Raw genomic sequence first — 14785 nt, 5'->3', positions numbered from 1 at the left:
CCTGCTGAGTAAAAATGACTGGTAGAGTTGTTGTTTTTCCCACCCCCCTCCATCCCCTGCGTACCCACCAGCATGGCAGCAGGCTGCCTTCTGTCAATGCTGCTTCATGATCTGATTGGCTGTTTGTCAGCCAATCAGAGAGCAAATAAAGCGCTACAGACAGACTTAGGCTTTTCTACTATTAGAGTAAGTGACATGGGTGCCGGGGTGAGAGAGAGTCAGAAAGAGATCAGGGCTTTTCCCTGTCTTTGGATCCTTTGGAATTGTTTTAGTAATACCACAATGAGATGTTTGTGACATTGTTACGACTCTGTGGAAATGGATTATGACAGGGTAGAGGAACAGATAGACTAGAAAGATAATTCTCCTTGGATGCAGTTTCGTCTTGCTTAAAGGCCGGAGGAGAGGAATGCAACAGAAGAGATCTGACAGTTTAATGAGGACTGTGGTAACATGCTGTGTAACCATCACTGGAGTTTGTCACCATCTCTTTAAAATAATGGTCTGATTGTTATTAAACAATCCAGCTTTTGTTTTAACAACATTAATCAGAAATGAGCTGGTTTGGGTGGTATAGTTGCTCTAAGGGTTTTCCAAAGGACTTCAGCATTCTGCCACTAGACAACTCCTTTACAGAGTGATTGCAGTAGTACTCCTTTTTGACCTCCAAGGATGAGAACTGTTTTATTTTCCCTGTGACAAACTGATGCTTTGTTTCCCCTCCCCTCAGATCTGAGGAACACTAGATACAGGTTAAAGCCACTCGTGGAATGTAAGATCTTTTTATGTTCTATGGTATCCTTCCCACAGAATGCCATAGGATCACCAATATTATATGTCATTCCTAGGCCAGCCCTTCTGGCCAGGACAAGATTATTTTTGACAGTATATTTCTCATGGCATTGCCTAGTCTGGGTTTACCCTTTTTTTTGCCTTAGCTCCCAACATCCAGACCTGGAAGTTTAAAATCCCATCTGTCTGTTCAGGAGTTCAATGTTAAGTCAATGGTATTAACTTTTGTGAGAAGAAAATCCACTGAAGTTGGAATTTTAAATATCTAGGTCTGTTCTTTACAGTGGAGATGAGATTGGAGTGGACTTGGGCAAATGCATAAGGACAGTATGATGCTGACTCAGGCCCACATCCACCTATCAAGTAACACAGAAGGTACCTCATACCTAGAAGTGCTAATTTCCTTGAGCAGCACATAAGAGATGCTTCCATTTTCCAGGGGTTTTATAGAAAAACCACATAAGCTATACTTGTTGGGATGATGAATTTACTAACATCTCATTTAGAAGTAAACCAGGTACTTACCTGACGTGACATGCTGCTAAAGCTGTAGGATATGCCCAAGCACAGCGTAAGTACAATACTGAAAAGCATACCAATGATGTTCTAATGTTTTGTTGATTCCAATAACATTAGAATGTGGTTAGGGTCTTGTTACACCTTAATTTTAGGCAGCTGCTGAAGCTCTTAACCCCTAGATTGTTTACACATTAACACCTGAAACATATTTTAAGCATACTTTAGGAGGCTTAAAGTTATACCACTCCAAGGCAGGTTTATCTCTGATCTGTGTTACCCAGCTCATGTTCCTTTAATGTGTGGCCACCCCCCACAGATGAGCTGCCCAAGTTCCAGCATCCCAGGATGCAACGTCCCCTCCCCTCCCCTTGAAATTTGTGTGGACAAACTTTCCATCCCATGAATGCAGTTGCCCAGGGGGCAGTTTTTGGGGCTTGGGAACCAGGGGGCAACTCTACCCTCCTGCCTCTGTGGGACACCTTGATCATGTCCCCATGAACTTGGGAGACTTATTTCCCAGGGTCAGGGTAGTAGCTCCCCCAAAACCATCTTTGCTCACTACTCCCAACTTCCAGCCATCCTGGGAACTATGACCAGCACCTCCCACATCCCAATCTCTAATCCTAATTTATTAAAACATGAGACCTCTTTTAATTACTTCCTTTCTTTCTTTTTACATTCTGTTTTCTTTATAACTTTTTATTTTATCTTCCAGTGGCTGACTTCATTTCACCACCCTTCCCCAACCCCCATTTCCTTTCCACCTCCCATTTCATTACCCACCATCATTCCATTAACTCTCCACCTCTCAGCATGAATGACGCATGCCCCCAGAGACTGGGGGGGCACGGCGACTGCCCACAGGCAACGGGGGTGTAGCGGTGGCAAGCGCAGAGCTCCTGCAGGCAGCCACAACGGTGTTGGTGGGGAGGGGGGCGGTGAACGCTGACCAGCAGTTGGCGACCACCTGCAGACGCTGCCAGCAGTGGTGGTGGCACCCAGCAGCAATTGCTGGCAGCATCTGTGGACAGTCCCCAGTGTCAGCAACGAGGGGGGTGGGGTGGCGAGTGGCAACTGCCTGCAGGCGCCGCTGGCAGTGTTGATGGCACTTCTGTCAGGGGCTGCACTGCCAATCTCAGGGGGTGCACATGCACCCCCTGTGCATCGCCAATGCCTCCCAGCATCATGTTCCTTCTCTCCCCACAACCCATCTTTCACATACTCCCACCTAGAGCTGGGACAGAAGCCTGCCCTGGCTCACCAGCCTTGTACTGGCAACTCACAGCTGTAACTCCTAGTCTGGCCCCACCTAGTGGCAAGTCAAAGCTGTGCAGGTGTGGGACAGTCAGAGAAGGTTTTTAGCTTTAAGGTATGCTGCTGCAAACTCAAGCTAGCACTGACACTGATCAATATCTGAGCAACTCAAAGTGTAACATGTAACAAGGCCCTTAGATGAAGGTAGTCCTTCATTTGTTGGGTAGAATCAGCAAGATCAAAGACAGGTGTAACCTTTTCTTTTCCTCCTACATGGTTGCATGCTGTGAAGATACTGTGCTCACTTATTATCCAGAATGCACTTTCAGTGCACTGGTATTTATCCAGCTGAGATCTGAGCTCACACCCAAAGATCTTGATGTTGCTTTTGGCTGCAGGCAGCTTTTTCCTTTGCCAATATGGGTAGTTGATGGCATTTTTCCTACCTTAGTGTCCAGATTTATTATGCTGGTGGGTAACTTTGGAGACAGACTTTTCTTGAATCAAGCTGATGTCTGCAGGAGGTTTCTGATTCTTGCCCTTGAAAGCTGGTAAATCAAGGGTTGGCAATTATTTTGGCTGGAGGGCCACTTAATGAGTTTTGGTGAGCTGTCAAAAGCTATAAGTGTAGTTCTGCCCCTTGACAGGTGCCCCGCCCCTGGTCACCTTCTTGGGACCGGATGCCCAAACCCCTGACCTTTGCCACTGGACATCCCACCCCTTGCCCCTGTAAGTACTCCTTTTGGGAGGGGAGAGTTGCCATCTTTCAACAAGAAAAAAATCAAATCATATACTTAAAGTCAAATACCTACTATAACGTATTTTAATTTTATTACAAAAAATATTTTGTCGTGATTTGTGTTTGCGTAGTGTATATAGAGATGACTGCATAATAACTCAAAAATAAAGTTTTACTCTTGTATACTGTGTGTGGGGTGTGTGGGGGGTTGTGAGGAGGTGTGGGTGCATGTGTGGGGGGCATAGGGTATGCTGGGGGGATTGCCAGTATATGTGGGAGCTCATCAGTACAGGGTGTGGGTGCTTGGGGTTTATGGGGTATGAGAGAGGGTGGGGGTGTGGGAACCCCTCAGACCAACTCCCCGCCCATGGTGCACAGCGTCCCCCACTGACAGCAGCAGCAGACTCTCGTGTTCTGCACAGGCACTGCCGCCTGGCAGCACACAGCTCCAGCCAGTGCTGCATGTGGTGGCAAGGAGTGAAGCCAGGCTAGCTCACCTCTATCACCTGGGGCTCCCCGTGGTGCTTGTGCAGCTCCCGGCACTCGTGAGCCACCAGGGGAACTCCATGCGATGGAGCCTGCTTCCTTCCCTGCCTCTTGCTGTGCAGGTCCCGGGACTCTGCTGGAAGTGGAAGAGAGCCCTGGCCCCAGAGTCCTGGGACCTGCACAGCAGGGGGCGGGGAAGGCAGCCAGCTCCAGTGCAGTGCTGGCTGAAGCCGCATGCCTCCAGGCAGCAGCGCTTGCCACAAGCGCCTGCTGCTGCTGCAGCCAGTGGTGGGGGCAGTGCACCATGGGGAGAGTGTGTGTGGGGTCCCTACACTTCCCCACCCTCCCTCACACCTGTACCCTGCCCACCTGCTAGCCCCAGCCCCATGTTCCACCCTTCCACCCAGCTGCAGCTCCCCCTCCCCAAGCGCCTGCCACTTTCCTGCCTGCTGCCCAGAGCGAGTGCTGCAACAGGGAGATGAGGAGAAGCCACTGGACACAGGGGAAGCCAAGCTGGTCTCTTGGCAGCTGCAGCCGTGGCAGCAGCAGGCCAGCCCAGAAGCTGCGTGCTGGCTGGGCCGGGCCCTTGGGAGCAAGGCATGTGGGCTGGGCAGGGTACAATTAGTTGGTGGGTGCCCATGGGCTGAATGAAATTGCCTGGCAGCCTGGATTTGGCCTGTGGGCTGTACTTGGTCGGCCCCTATGCTAAGTGGTGGAGAGAAAAGAGGTCACTCCCTCTGGTGAGCTCTGTGTCATGGCAAGGTCAAAGGAAGCATCCAGATGTTCTGATGCTCCAGTGATTAGTGCTAGCAGAAGCAGCAGAGGGATCTGGCACCATGTATCTTCTCTTACACTATCGCACGGCACCTCCATTTCAAAGTACAGCACCAAGAACTATGTAGTCCTGTGTAAACGACAAACTGCAGAGAAGAAAAAAGCCACTGGAACAGTAATCAACTCAGAAAACTAGTAGAGAGCTCACTTTGCTCACAGATTTAGGACTTGTACGGCTGCCTATTAAACCAAAATTGTCTGGGACTGGGTCCCACATGCTGAATGGATTACTTATGTAGAGAAACAGGCCAACTGGTTTCTATTTACAAGAAAATAGGGAGGCATGAATCTTTCAGAAGACTGGGGAAAATCTTGCCCCCACTTTCTCTCTTTTTATTTCACTCTTTGCATTTTTTGTTTTCAACTGAGGTTGGAAATGCTGAGGTATGTCACAAGGGAGATAGGAGGATGTGACAGAGGATGGTTCACCCTAGACATGCCCTGTTTATACACTTTCCCTCCACAGTATCTACTACTGCCATTGTTGGATATAGTATATTGGACCAGATGTCCATCAATTTGTCTGTGCCCCAGTATGGTACTGCTTACGAGATGCCATTTTTGCACACAAGCAGAGTTCCCATCACAGTTGCAAAGATCTATAAATTTACAGATATTCAGTAAATAACCACGCTAAAAATGCCTGTCTACAAATTCTTTAAAAATACTGCCTTCCGTTAAAAACATGAAACAAAAACGGCTCCACAAAAACAGCTAATTGAAGCTCTGGGGTTGGCAAAGAAGTTAGAGTCTCTGTTGAAGCACAAACAGAGAACAGCAACACCACCTGGGGCTGGCAGGGTAGGGTTGGTGGGTGGACTGGAAAAGGCAGCATGGTGCAAGGTTCAGCCAAGGGTACCAAGGTGTAGGGGTGAGTAGGGGACCCCCTACAGTGTAAAATCATTGCTGCAGTCCAATAGGGTTATCAACCCAATACTTTTTTTTTACTGATATTCTGCAATCTTTTTACTGACAATCAAACCTTTTTAATATAATCCGAAACTTGTTGTAAAAGGCCTAGCGGAAGGGTTACATTTACATTATGTAAATCGCATGTCAGTAAAAAACGTTTGTCAGTAAAATTGAAAAAAAAATCTTGGGTTGTCAACCCTGGTTCCCATAGTTCTTAGCTGCATAGTTCAGACACAAAGGAGTCTCATAGTGTGACTGATCATCCAAACAGTTGGCCAGCTACTGGAGCTGAACCCACTGACATGGTATGATGTGCTGTAAAGGACAGGAGGAAAAACATCTTGTTTTCCTGTATCAAAGCCATGTAGTATAGTGGAATAAAACCAGTACCTGGAGCCAGGAGTTCCTGAGGTTTAACTGCTGCTCTAATGTTGATTTCTTCTATGATCATAGGTAAGTCAATGAAAGCCTCTGTACCTTCATGTGTAAAGTAAGACTGCAAAGGTATTTTTCTGTCCTCCCAAAGATTGTTTTGGTGTTTGATTAATGAAGAATCCCTTTAATAGAAGCAGCTTTTATAGGAGCAGAAAAGCAGGAGCTTTGAAAATTAAACTAAAGGTAAAATCTTTTCCTGGTAACTATAAGCAAGAAAATGATCAGGAGTGCCAAGGAAAGAGAAAGATCCCAAAGCTTTGCCTAACTTATTTATCTAAAACCAGTAGACACTGGGGACTGTGCAGCAGAAGGAAAGGAGGAGGTACTGGTAGGAGCTTGTGTTTTGGTGCCTAGTGACCTGTATTTCTGTCCTTGCTGACAAGTGTGACATTGAATCGCTATAAATGATGGACCATACACTCACAGCGCCAGCATTTCCTGTTAGGGGGAAAGCTTAGCATTTTGTCTATGTGGGTTGTTATCCATTGCTAGTAGCTAGTCAATAAAGGAAAAGAACCTACTACCAGTGAATGGAATGACTCATGTGGTAGGTAGGTCTGTGCACTGGATGTAAAGATCTGAAGATCCCAGGTTCCAACTCTTTAACATTTGTACAATGCTTTGAAGATGGAAAGTTCCAGGTAAATGTTAAAGTGTAAAAGTAAATCCTGTCCGACTCAGGATTCTGCAAAATCAGGCTTCTCTGAGAATGTAGTTATGTGAATCAATGTAAATAGCAGATTTAGATTACTATTTACATTACCATAACACTGCATAACATTTACATGGAGAAAAAAAAGAAAGTTTAAATTGTTTACACATACTAAGCAACCTGCTTTTGCGTCAAGGTTTATGCACATCTACCTAGTTATAAATTAGCACCTAAAAATCTTGTGTGAATCTCTAGTTTGCATATATAGTTTAAATGCTGCTGCATCTGAACTTCATTGCTTATGCAGTAGGAACTACTTGGAACTGACAGAGCACTTCTAGGCAGTACAAATTATGTGGGGTTGCACAGAACAGCACCAAAGTTAGAGCCTGGTTCACTGCCCCTTGCAATCAAAGGAAGAGCTTTCAATCAGTTTGGGTTGGGCCTTTAAGTTTAGCTTAAGTAGTTCCAAGCAATTACTTTGTCTTGTTTCACTGAGCTCCACCAGGGCCCTATTTATTTGTAAAAATAATTATCACAAATCCCATGTTGTTAATTGGTGTCTCGTGGGGCAAGGATTTCACATTCCTTTGAACTGGTCAGCACAGAGCGCAATGCTTAAGAAACAAGAAAGGATTTTCTGAGTTTATGTGACATTGTGGCTAAGCACAGTAAAAAATCCTGAGGCTGAATCAATTCAATCTTCACAGGTTTCTCCAAGCTGCATAGGTTGAGCCAATAATGAAGTGAACTGATGTTCATTTTTCAATCCAGAAAGGCAGCAAGATGCCTGCAGTAGCCCAGACTGGAAGCCGGGGGGGGGAGGGGCACGAGAGCAGGCCTCCCAGCTTGCTGGCCACTGCCGAGGGCACCTGAATGCAGCCAGCGGGGCCCATCCCTGATTGGCTGCCCATCACTTGCCCCCCAACCTCTTGCCTCAGCTCTGTGACTGCCCAGAGGCAAAGCCAGCCCTGCTCGGCTGGAGCAGACGGTGTGGCCCAAGGCTAGCCTGCCCAGTCCCTCCCTGCAAAGCATCCTGGGCTGCTAGGGATCAGTCCCTCCAACCCAGGGCCAAGTCACTGTCCCATGTCAGCCCATGCTGGGGGAACAGTATCTTCAACCCGGGCCACTGGGCATCAGCCCATGTGGGGGGATCTCTGTGCCTCAGCGGGGTTCCACAGGCAGGGTCCCCTAAACTCTGTTGCTGGTGTGGACGGGGAATTTCTCTCTCCCACACGCTCAGCATGATCTCGTGCCAGCTTGGCCCCAGTCTTGGAGGGGCTGTCCCCTGTCGTCCTGCCCCTCCCCACCTGCCAGGGCAGGGCTGCGTTGTATACAGGACCACACAGAAGGGGGCAGAGGGGGCAATTACCCATCTGCACCAGCAGCAGGGTTTGGGGGACCCCACCCAGGGCATTGAAACCTCTACTTAGGTGCAGGGATACCCCCCATGTGGGCTAATGTGGGGCAGCAGCTTGACCCCAGACTGGAGGGACTGTTCCCCCTGCCCCCCCACCCTCCGCTCCTGTGGGGGCAGGGCTAAGCCAGCGCTGGACCACACTGAGGAATGGGAGTGGGGAATTCTCCCTCTGCAGTGCTGGCAGGGCTTGGAAAACCCCCAACTGAGGCTTGGAGATCTGGGCTGAAGGGACTTTTCCCCATGCTCCCACCTGCATGTTAGTGACTTGCGCAAGCCTGGGGGAAACCCTCACACACCAGGGATTGGAGCCAGGGCTGTGGAAGGGGGCTCTATTCCCCCACATCCGCCCGCCCCACCAGGCTGACAGCTGCAGTAGGACTAGGGCTGCAAAACAGAGGCTTTGCTGCTTTAGCTCTGTGACAGCCCAGGGCCAGGGCCACGCTGCTCAGCTGGAGCATATAGCGTGGGCTAAGGCTACCCTGCCCACCCTGTGAGGTGGGATTTGCAGGGGAGGTGCAAAGCATCTTGGGTTGCTAGCAGACTGTGAATTAACTTGAGTCGGGAGGGGATGTGGGACAAAAATTCAACAGACCAGTTTAACCTAAATCAGTTCAGTTTTACTACATCCATCCAGGTCTATTTTAAACCTGTTTCAGCCATTTTGAAACTGGTTTATGTGCACTGAACTTCCGTTCTTTTATAGGTTTAAACCAGTTTCTGATCATTTAAAGCAGTTTATGTGTAATGTCTGTGTCTAGCCTTAGTGATTGTATGCCCAGGCAAGAGGGTGAAAAGAATGTTACTCACCCCAGAGTCATAGTGCTATGGTGAGAACATCCATTTCCAAACTGGCACAAGGAACACCATCTTCTGCCCTGCTCTTTCAAGACTTGGGGCAGACTGATGATAATTCTGACTGCCCTGTAAATTTCAGGTGGATGTCAATTCCCGGAGGTGTTATAGTATGTAGTGACTTGTACCCAGATTTGGTCTCAAATCTAGGTTTGAACCCAGATCCAAGATTCACACAAGAAATAAAAAGAGCAAAAATAAAATAAGTGAAAATGAAGCCTACTCACCTAAACCCCTTTGATCTACTTTCAGAGCACCCAGACCCCTGTAATCTAGTTTCAGACAAATGACTCTTGTGTGTAGGAGATGGGTTGATAGCTGCATGTATCAAAACTATCTGTACAAATAGTGAGTACAAGTGAAACATCTTCCTTTATTTTTTCAATTCCATCTTGATGGGTCAGCAGTGGTTGTCTTAAATTATCATTTAGATTTTTAATCTACACTTCTCCTTATCTCTTGAAATGCATAGACCACTGAGATTCTAAGTGTCTGGGAAACTAGTGAAAACTATTAATATGCCTTACATTGAGCTAGCAATCCCCTCTCCACCCTCCCCTCCCCCACCAAGCCATTAAATGCACTTTCGGTGCTTCACAAATTTATGTCCGTGGGAAAACGGCTTAGTCATAATGATTGCATTTGACTCCTGACCTCAGATTCTGGCTATTTGATCAGAATTACCCGCAGGTATATAGAGCATGTGTCCAACTTGATTGTAACACATTTTCTTCCTATGGATCAGAAGCAAGTAGGCAGAGAAATTACCATAGTAGAGAGTGTCGTTAAGCTCTTGGCTCTGACTGCTTCAGAAATACACTCGATGTCAGCCCTCCATGGCAAGGGTTGCTGTATATTAGCATAAACATGCATATTTGCATGTGCCAAGTAAATGTCCATGTATTACCATATGCTGATATGTGTATACTAGTCAGTGCCTTCCTTGGTATTTGTGCAGAGCACAGATTATTCTGGGTCTATCCTGGGAGCTCCTATTGCAAGACCTGAAGTTTTGGTTGTGTTTCATGCCAAATGCTGTGGTGTTATCACTTAATGACATTGTGACTTCGTGTTGTGACACTATATCATTATGTGATGCTGCAACTTCATGCTGTGAAGACACAAATATCAGCTAATGATTATTTCTCTAGAGCAGTTATCACAGCAAAGCATTTTTTCCTTCAGTCTCTTCTTAACGGGTTGTAGCTAATCTTTGCTAGAATTACTAACTGAAAGAAAACGAAGCAAGAAACAAACACTAGTAACACGTCCATGAGGAGGGTATGACTGTTTGCCGTATGTAAGAATCATTAATTTATTGCACCTGGACTGGGTTATTCACATTCAGGCCTCTATTCATGTGTGGTTTAATAAGGCACTGCTTTGTTACTAACGTAAGGAATAGGCTCCATATAGATTCTTTGGTATGTGGATTTGCCTCTGAATAAAGTGGATAGAGTTTGCTACTCACTTGCAGCCCTTCTGCAAGATATCGCCATCGTGGATCTTGTATTTCTCCCACACACTGGAGTCCAGCTGCAGGGCTGACTGTCTAGTTACATTTGAATGTGGTATGTTCTGTTACAGTAGAAACACCACTGTGTCATCTGCTTTACTGATGGATGAAAAGCAGGGAGAAATCTTTCTGGCGAATTGATTCTCAGCTATTAGTCAATAAGAGACCCTGATGACTAAAGAGTATTTTGTCAAAACCATTTAATTATCCTGTGGCAGGGCGACCTAGGGGGTGCCGTGACCTCCCCTAGTGCCCCCTGGCTACCGTGTCAACGCACCCTCACCAATCTTGCCCAGCACGTCTTTGATGTTTAAGTGTTTCAGGGAGGCTGCCGTTTCTATCTGCCTTAACACAGTACCTTGATGTCCAGCGCACTCTAGCATTAGGGCTCCCCGCCCACACTGGGGTCCTCGCTCATGCTCCCCGCCCACACTGGGGCCCTCGCAGCTTCAGCCTTACCTGGCCCCAGACCCTTTTCGTGGGTCTTATGCCCACTGGGCTTCTCCGAATTGGGGCTCAGGCAGCCTTGGCCTTACTTGGCCCCCACACCCACTTCCTCAGGTTGTACACCCCACTGGGGCATTTTGTCTGCACCCACACTGGGCTCCTCCCAATGCTGCCCACTCTGGGCCAGGGTCAGGACACCCCAAAACACAGCACCCTCTCCGATGCCAGGAACCACTCCCCCCCAACACACACTACTGGGGGGGCTCCACTGAGGCCTCCTCCACCCCTACAGCCTCACCCAGTCCTCCAGTCTTAAATCACAACCAAAACAGAAACGCAAAGCCCCTCAGCTACAACATAAAACCTAAGCCAGCCTGGCTATCCTTCATCTGTATCCTTGTCAGGGTTCTCTCCACCCCATATCACCATGCCAATCAATTAAGCCATCTGGCTTCCTTACTAGGCCCACAGAGCTCTGCTTGCGCCAACAGAGCTCCTGCTTCTGAGGCTGCCAGAAAGGAACTAACTCTAGCCTCAGCCTTCTCTGTTTATAAAGGCCAGGCCCTGCCCCCTTCCGGTCAGGTGGCCGATTTGGTTGCCTAAGCAACCCCCACCTGTGCTGCCCTGGTGAGTGGCAGCTGAGCCCATTTTACTGTTACCAGTAGCAGGCACCCTAGTGCCCTGCTACATATCCATATTAAATCACCTTATGCACAGGTGGTTCCTGCTTTTCATAAAAAGAAAGCATACATTTTCATCCCTATCTGAATCTGCCAGATCTGCCAGTCCATAGGGATTTGCAAGCACACAGAATTAGTGGCATGGATAAGGTTTCTAGGTTACACATTGGATTTTTTTATTTTTGTGAGGAAAGAAACCTGGTCATCTACTAAACATATCCCTGCACTTTATGTTTTCTTAGCAAAGAGACACAACTCTCTTAAATATTCTCCAGGTGTGTCACACAACAGGCAGATCTTGGCATAATGTGCTGCTGTCTGTACAAGGGCTTTTTCTGTGATCACAACTCATTTCACCAGAGTGCTATGTTGTTTCAATATTTTTTCATGGATTTCTCTGGTACTTAAAGGAGAGGACCTCAACCTTTGTTATAGGATTCTTATCCCTATTCTACCTGTTCTTTCATTTGCAACAAAAGGACCAACTAGATGGCATTAGATACCAGTGCCAGCTCAGCTATTCACCCAGGCAGTTGTATAGCATGGCATTAGCAACATGGTATTAATCAGTGGCACACTTGTTAGCTCCTTTTGACATCTCTTTGGGCAGGGAGGAGAGTGACAATTACATGGGCTTACAGTGGAGATCATTCTCTGATGCTCCTGATAAAAGTGAAAACGCTTTTTTACCACACTGCTGTGTTTTTAAACTTACCTTCTTCTTGCCTCTGGTGTACTAGCTTTGGAAGAACTACATGGAAAGAGTGTTGTCTGAAATGGAACCAATATAATGGTGTTAATTTGGGACTGAGAATGCTACTGTTAAATCTCTTGGAAGACATAGGAACAACACAATCCAGGGATAATAGCAGAACACTAAGAATGCCTAAGACACTTCTGTGAAGTTTCATAATGACATTCAGTTTTATGAGCAAAAAATAATAAATAGTTCTTTCTCTTTGTTTCCCCTCTTTTCCAGCGAGAGATGAGAATGTGGCCACCTTCCGTGGCTCAGAGTACCTTTGCTACGACCTGTCCCAGAACCCCATCCAGAGCAGCAGTGATGAGATCACCCTCTCCTTCAAGACATGGCAGCGCAACGGGCTCATTCTGCACACGGGCAAGTCGGCAGATTACGTCAACCTGGCTCTGAAAGACGGTGCGGTCTCCTTGGTCATTAACCTGGGGTCTGGGGCCTTCGAGGCCATTGTGGAGCCGGTCAATGGCAAATTCAATGACAACGCGTGGCATGACGTTAAAGTGACACGCAACCTGCGGCAGGTAATGGTGAAAGAGAAAGAACACTGGGGAGGCTGCTCTCTAGTACAGCTGGGCAGGGGAAAATAGACAAGAATAGGAGTATTCAAGAAATGGGTTTTCAGTTGAATATATCAGAGCATCCATACCTATTTCCTGGGTCCCTCTTCATTATTCAAGAGACAACGAAAGGCCATTAGTTAATGGGAACTTAGCCCTGTAGCAGTATCTCCATTTCCACTATTAATTTTCTATTTTCTCCCTAGTTTGATTTAATAATAAAACTTGTGACTTTACTTTCATCTCCCTTTTCTTTTGCTCTTTTTTCCATCCATCCCTTTATTTTATAATTTCAATCTTATCAGTTATATTCTTGTTGCATTTAATTACTGTGGGAATAGAGTTGTTTTTTTTCAGTAGACGATGCTATACTCTCTTCTCTTTCTTCTTTACTTTTTTAAAGATTGATTTAACCATTGCCATGATGCCATACTTCTAATTCTAAAAGTCTTTGTTTCTCTCTTTACTTTTTTGGGTTTGTGTGTGTGTGTGTGCGTGTGTGTGCGCGTGTGCGCACGAGGTATGTGTGCATGTGCGTGTGTGTGTGGGGTTGTTTTCATTTAAAAGCTTTGGATTCAGTTGGAGGGACAGTTTCCATCTCTGTGATACTCTCTCCTTTATTTTTTTCTGTGCTGTGATCCTGCTTTATTTCTTAAGTCTCTGCCTATGAGACATTCTGGTGGCTGTGGGGACTGGATAAATGGAAGGACGAAAGAAAACCTGAAACAAAACTACTTCAGAATGGCTTGATCTGATTCTTGCCATTGTAATTTTGCAACTCTGCCTGTTGCTATCCTAAGCAGCTGACTTCACAGGTGACAACTTCTCTAGACAGCTAGCCTTAAAACACTTAAAACCTCACTCATGAAATATAAATGCATATAAAAACAGATAAAATAAAAATAAATAACCTTGCCTTGAAAGCTGGTGAATATATTATATCTCTAAGGGTGGCCCATCCATTGCATGACAAATTAGGTTTACATTGTGGATAGAAACTGGTGTCTTATTGATTGGTAAATGGTGTGTAAATAGCTTGTAAAGGGACATTTTCAAATCAGAAACAAAGTGATCTGTTTATTGCCTTGTTAATGTGAATGTTAACAGAAACCCTAATTGTATTATTCCAGTTTACACAACTTCACTGGCTCAGAGAGCAGCATTTTGAGAAACATTTGCATTGGCTAAAATGAAAAATGTATATGCAATAACAAACTTTGCTTCAGGGCAAAAACAAAGCAACAGAGATATCTTCACACATTGGCATGCTACTGGGTTATTGTCCATTAAGAGTATTTCACAGCTCCCTTGGAAATATCAGATACTAGAGACAGGAGACCGGACTAACCTAGTCCGGCAATTCTCATGTTTCTACATATACAAGATATTTCTATGTTAACTGGAATATTGTATCTAGTCAGTCCACACTCTGTTCTCAATTACATGGGACTTCAGGGTTATCACTGAAGGCAACATTAGTCTATTTCCACTTGTTTACATGCAGATGTAAATTTAATTTCTTATGCAATGGATGGGTCCTACCAGTCATGTTTCATTCAGATATACTCAATGGTTCAGTAGAGGGGTATACAACAAATGTCTGTGGCTTACCTGGAACAGCCTGAATATAAGACTTTATTTATTTATTTATTTGTTTATTTTTCCATTTTCTTGATGTTTAGATGTTTTCAGAATGGCTGCTCTCTGAATATCTCTGCTTGGTTTATAGGCCATTTTAGTTAATGGCACTTTTCATTTTTCCGCGAAATCAGTTTTCAATGGCAGAGAGTGCCTGGAGCGAAATGCATGTCATGCTCCATGCCAGGGCTAGTTTAGCTGTTGAGGAAGCGAGGGTGGGGGAATCAAAATTATAAATGGAACGTTTTCTTTTTTTTTCTTTTTTTTAAAAACTTTCAGCCAAGAGTGATTT

The 14785-nt window shown here is 45.8% G+C and overlaps 1 protein-coding gene across 9 annotated transcripts in view; it reads left to right on the top strand.

The window, feature by feature from the left end:
* The window catches only part of NRXN3 (neurexin 3), a 1732637-nt gene that overhangs the window by 499776 nt on the left and 1218076 nt on the right, over positions 1-14785 (top strand). For all 9 annotated transcript variants that reach the window (XM_019518706.1, XM_019518711.1, XM_019518705.1 and 6 more), the window contains exon 6: positions 12518-12819. In XM_019518706.1, the coding sequence (XP_019374251.1) occupies positions 12518-12819 (302 nt within the window). The remainder of the gene's footprint in view (positions 1-12517; positions 12820-14785) is intronic.

The sequence above is a fragment of the Gavialis gangeticus genome, unplaced genomic scaffold (genome assembly GCF_001723915.1).
Source record: "Gavialis gangeticus isolate Ggan-Ray unplaced genomic scaffold, GavGan_comp1, whole genome shotgun sequence".
In the NCBI taxonomy this organism is placed as follows: Eukaryota; Metazoa; Chordata; order Crocodylia; family Gavialidae; genus Gavialis; species Gavialis gangeticus.
Note: the sequence above shows the minus strand (reverse complement) of the source record. Positions and strands in the feature narration are given on the sequence as shown.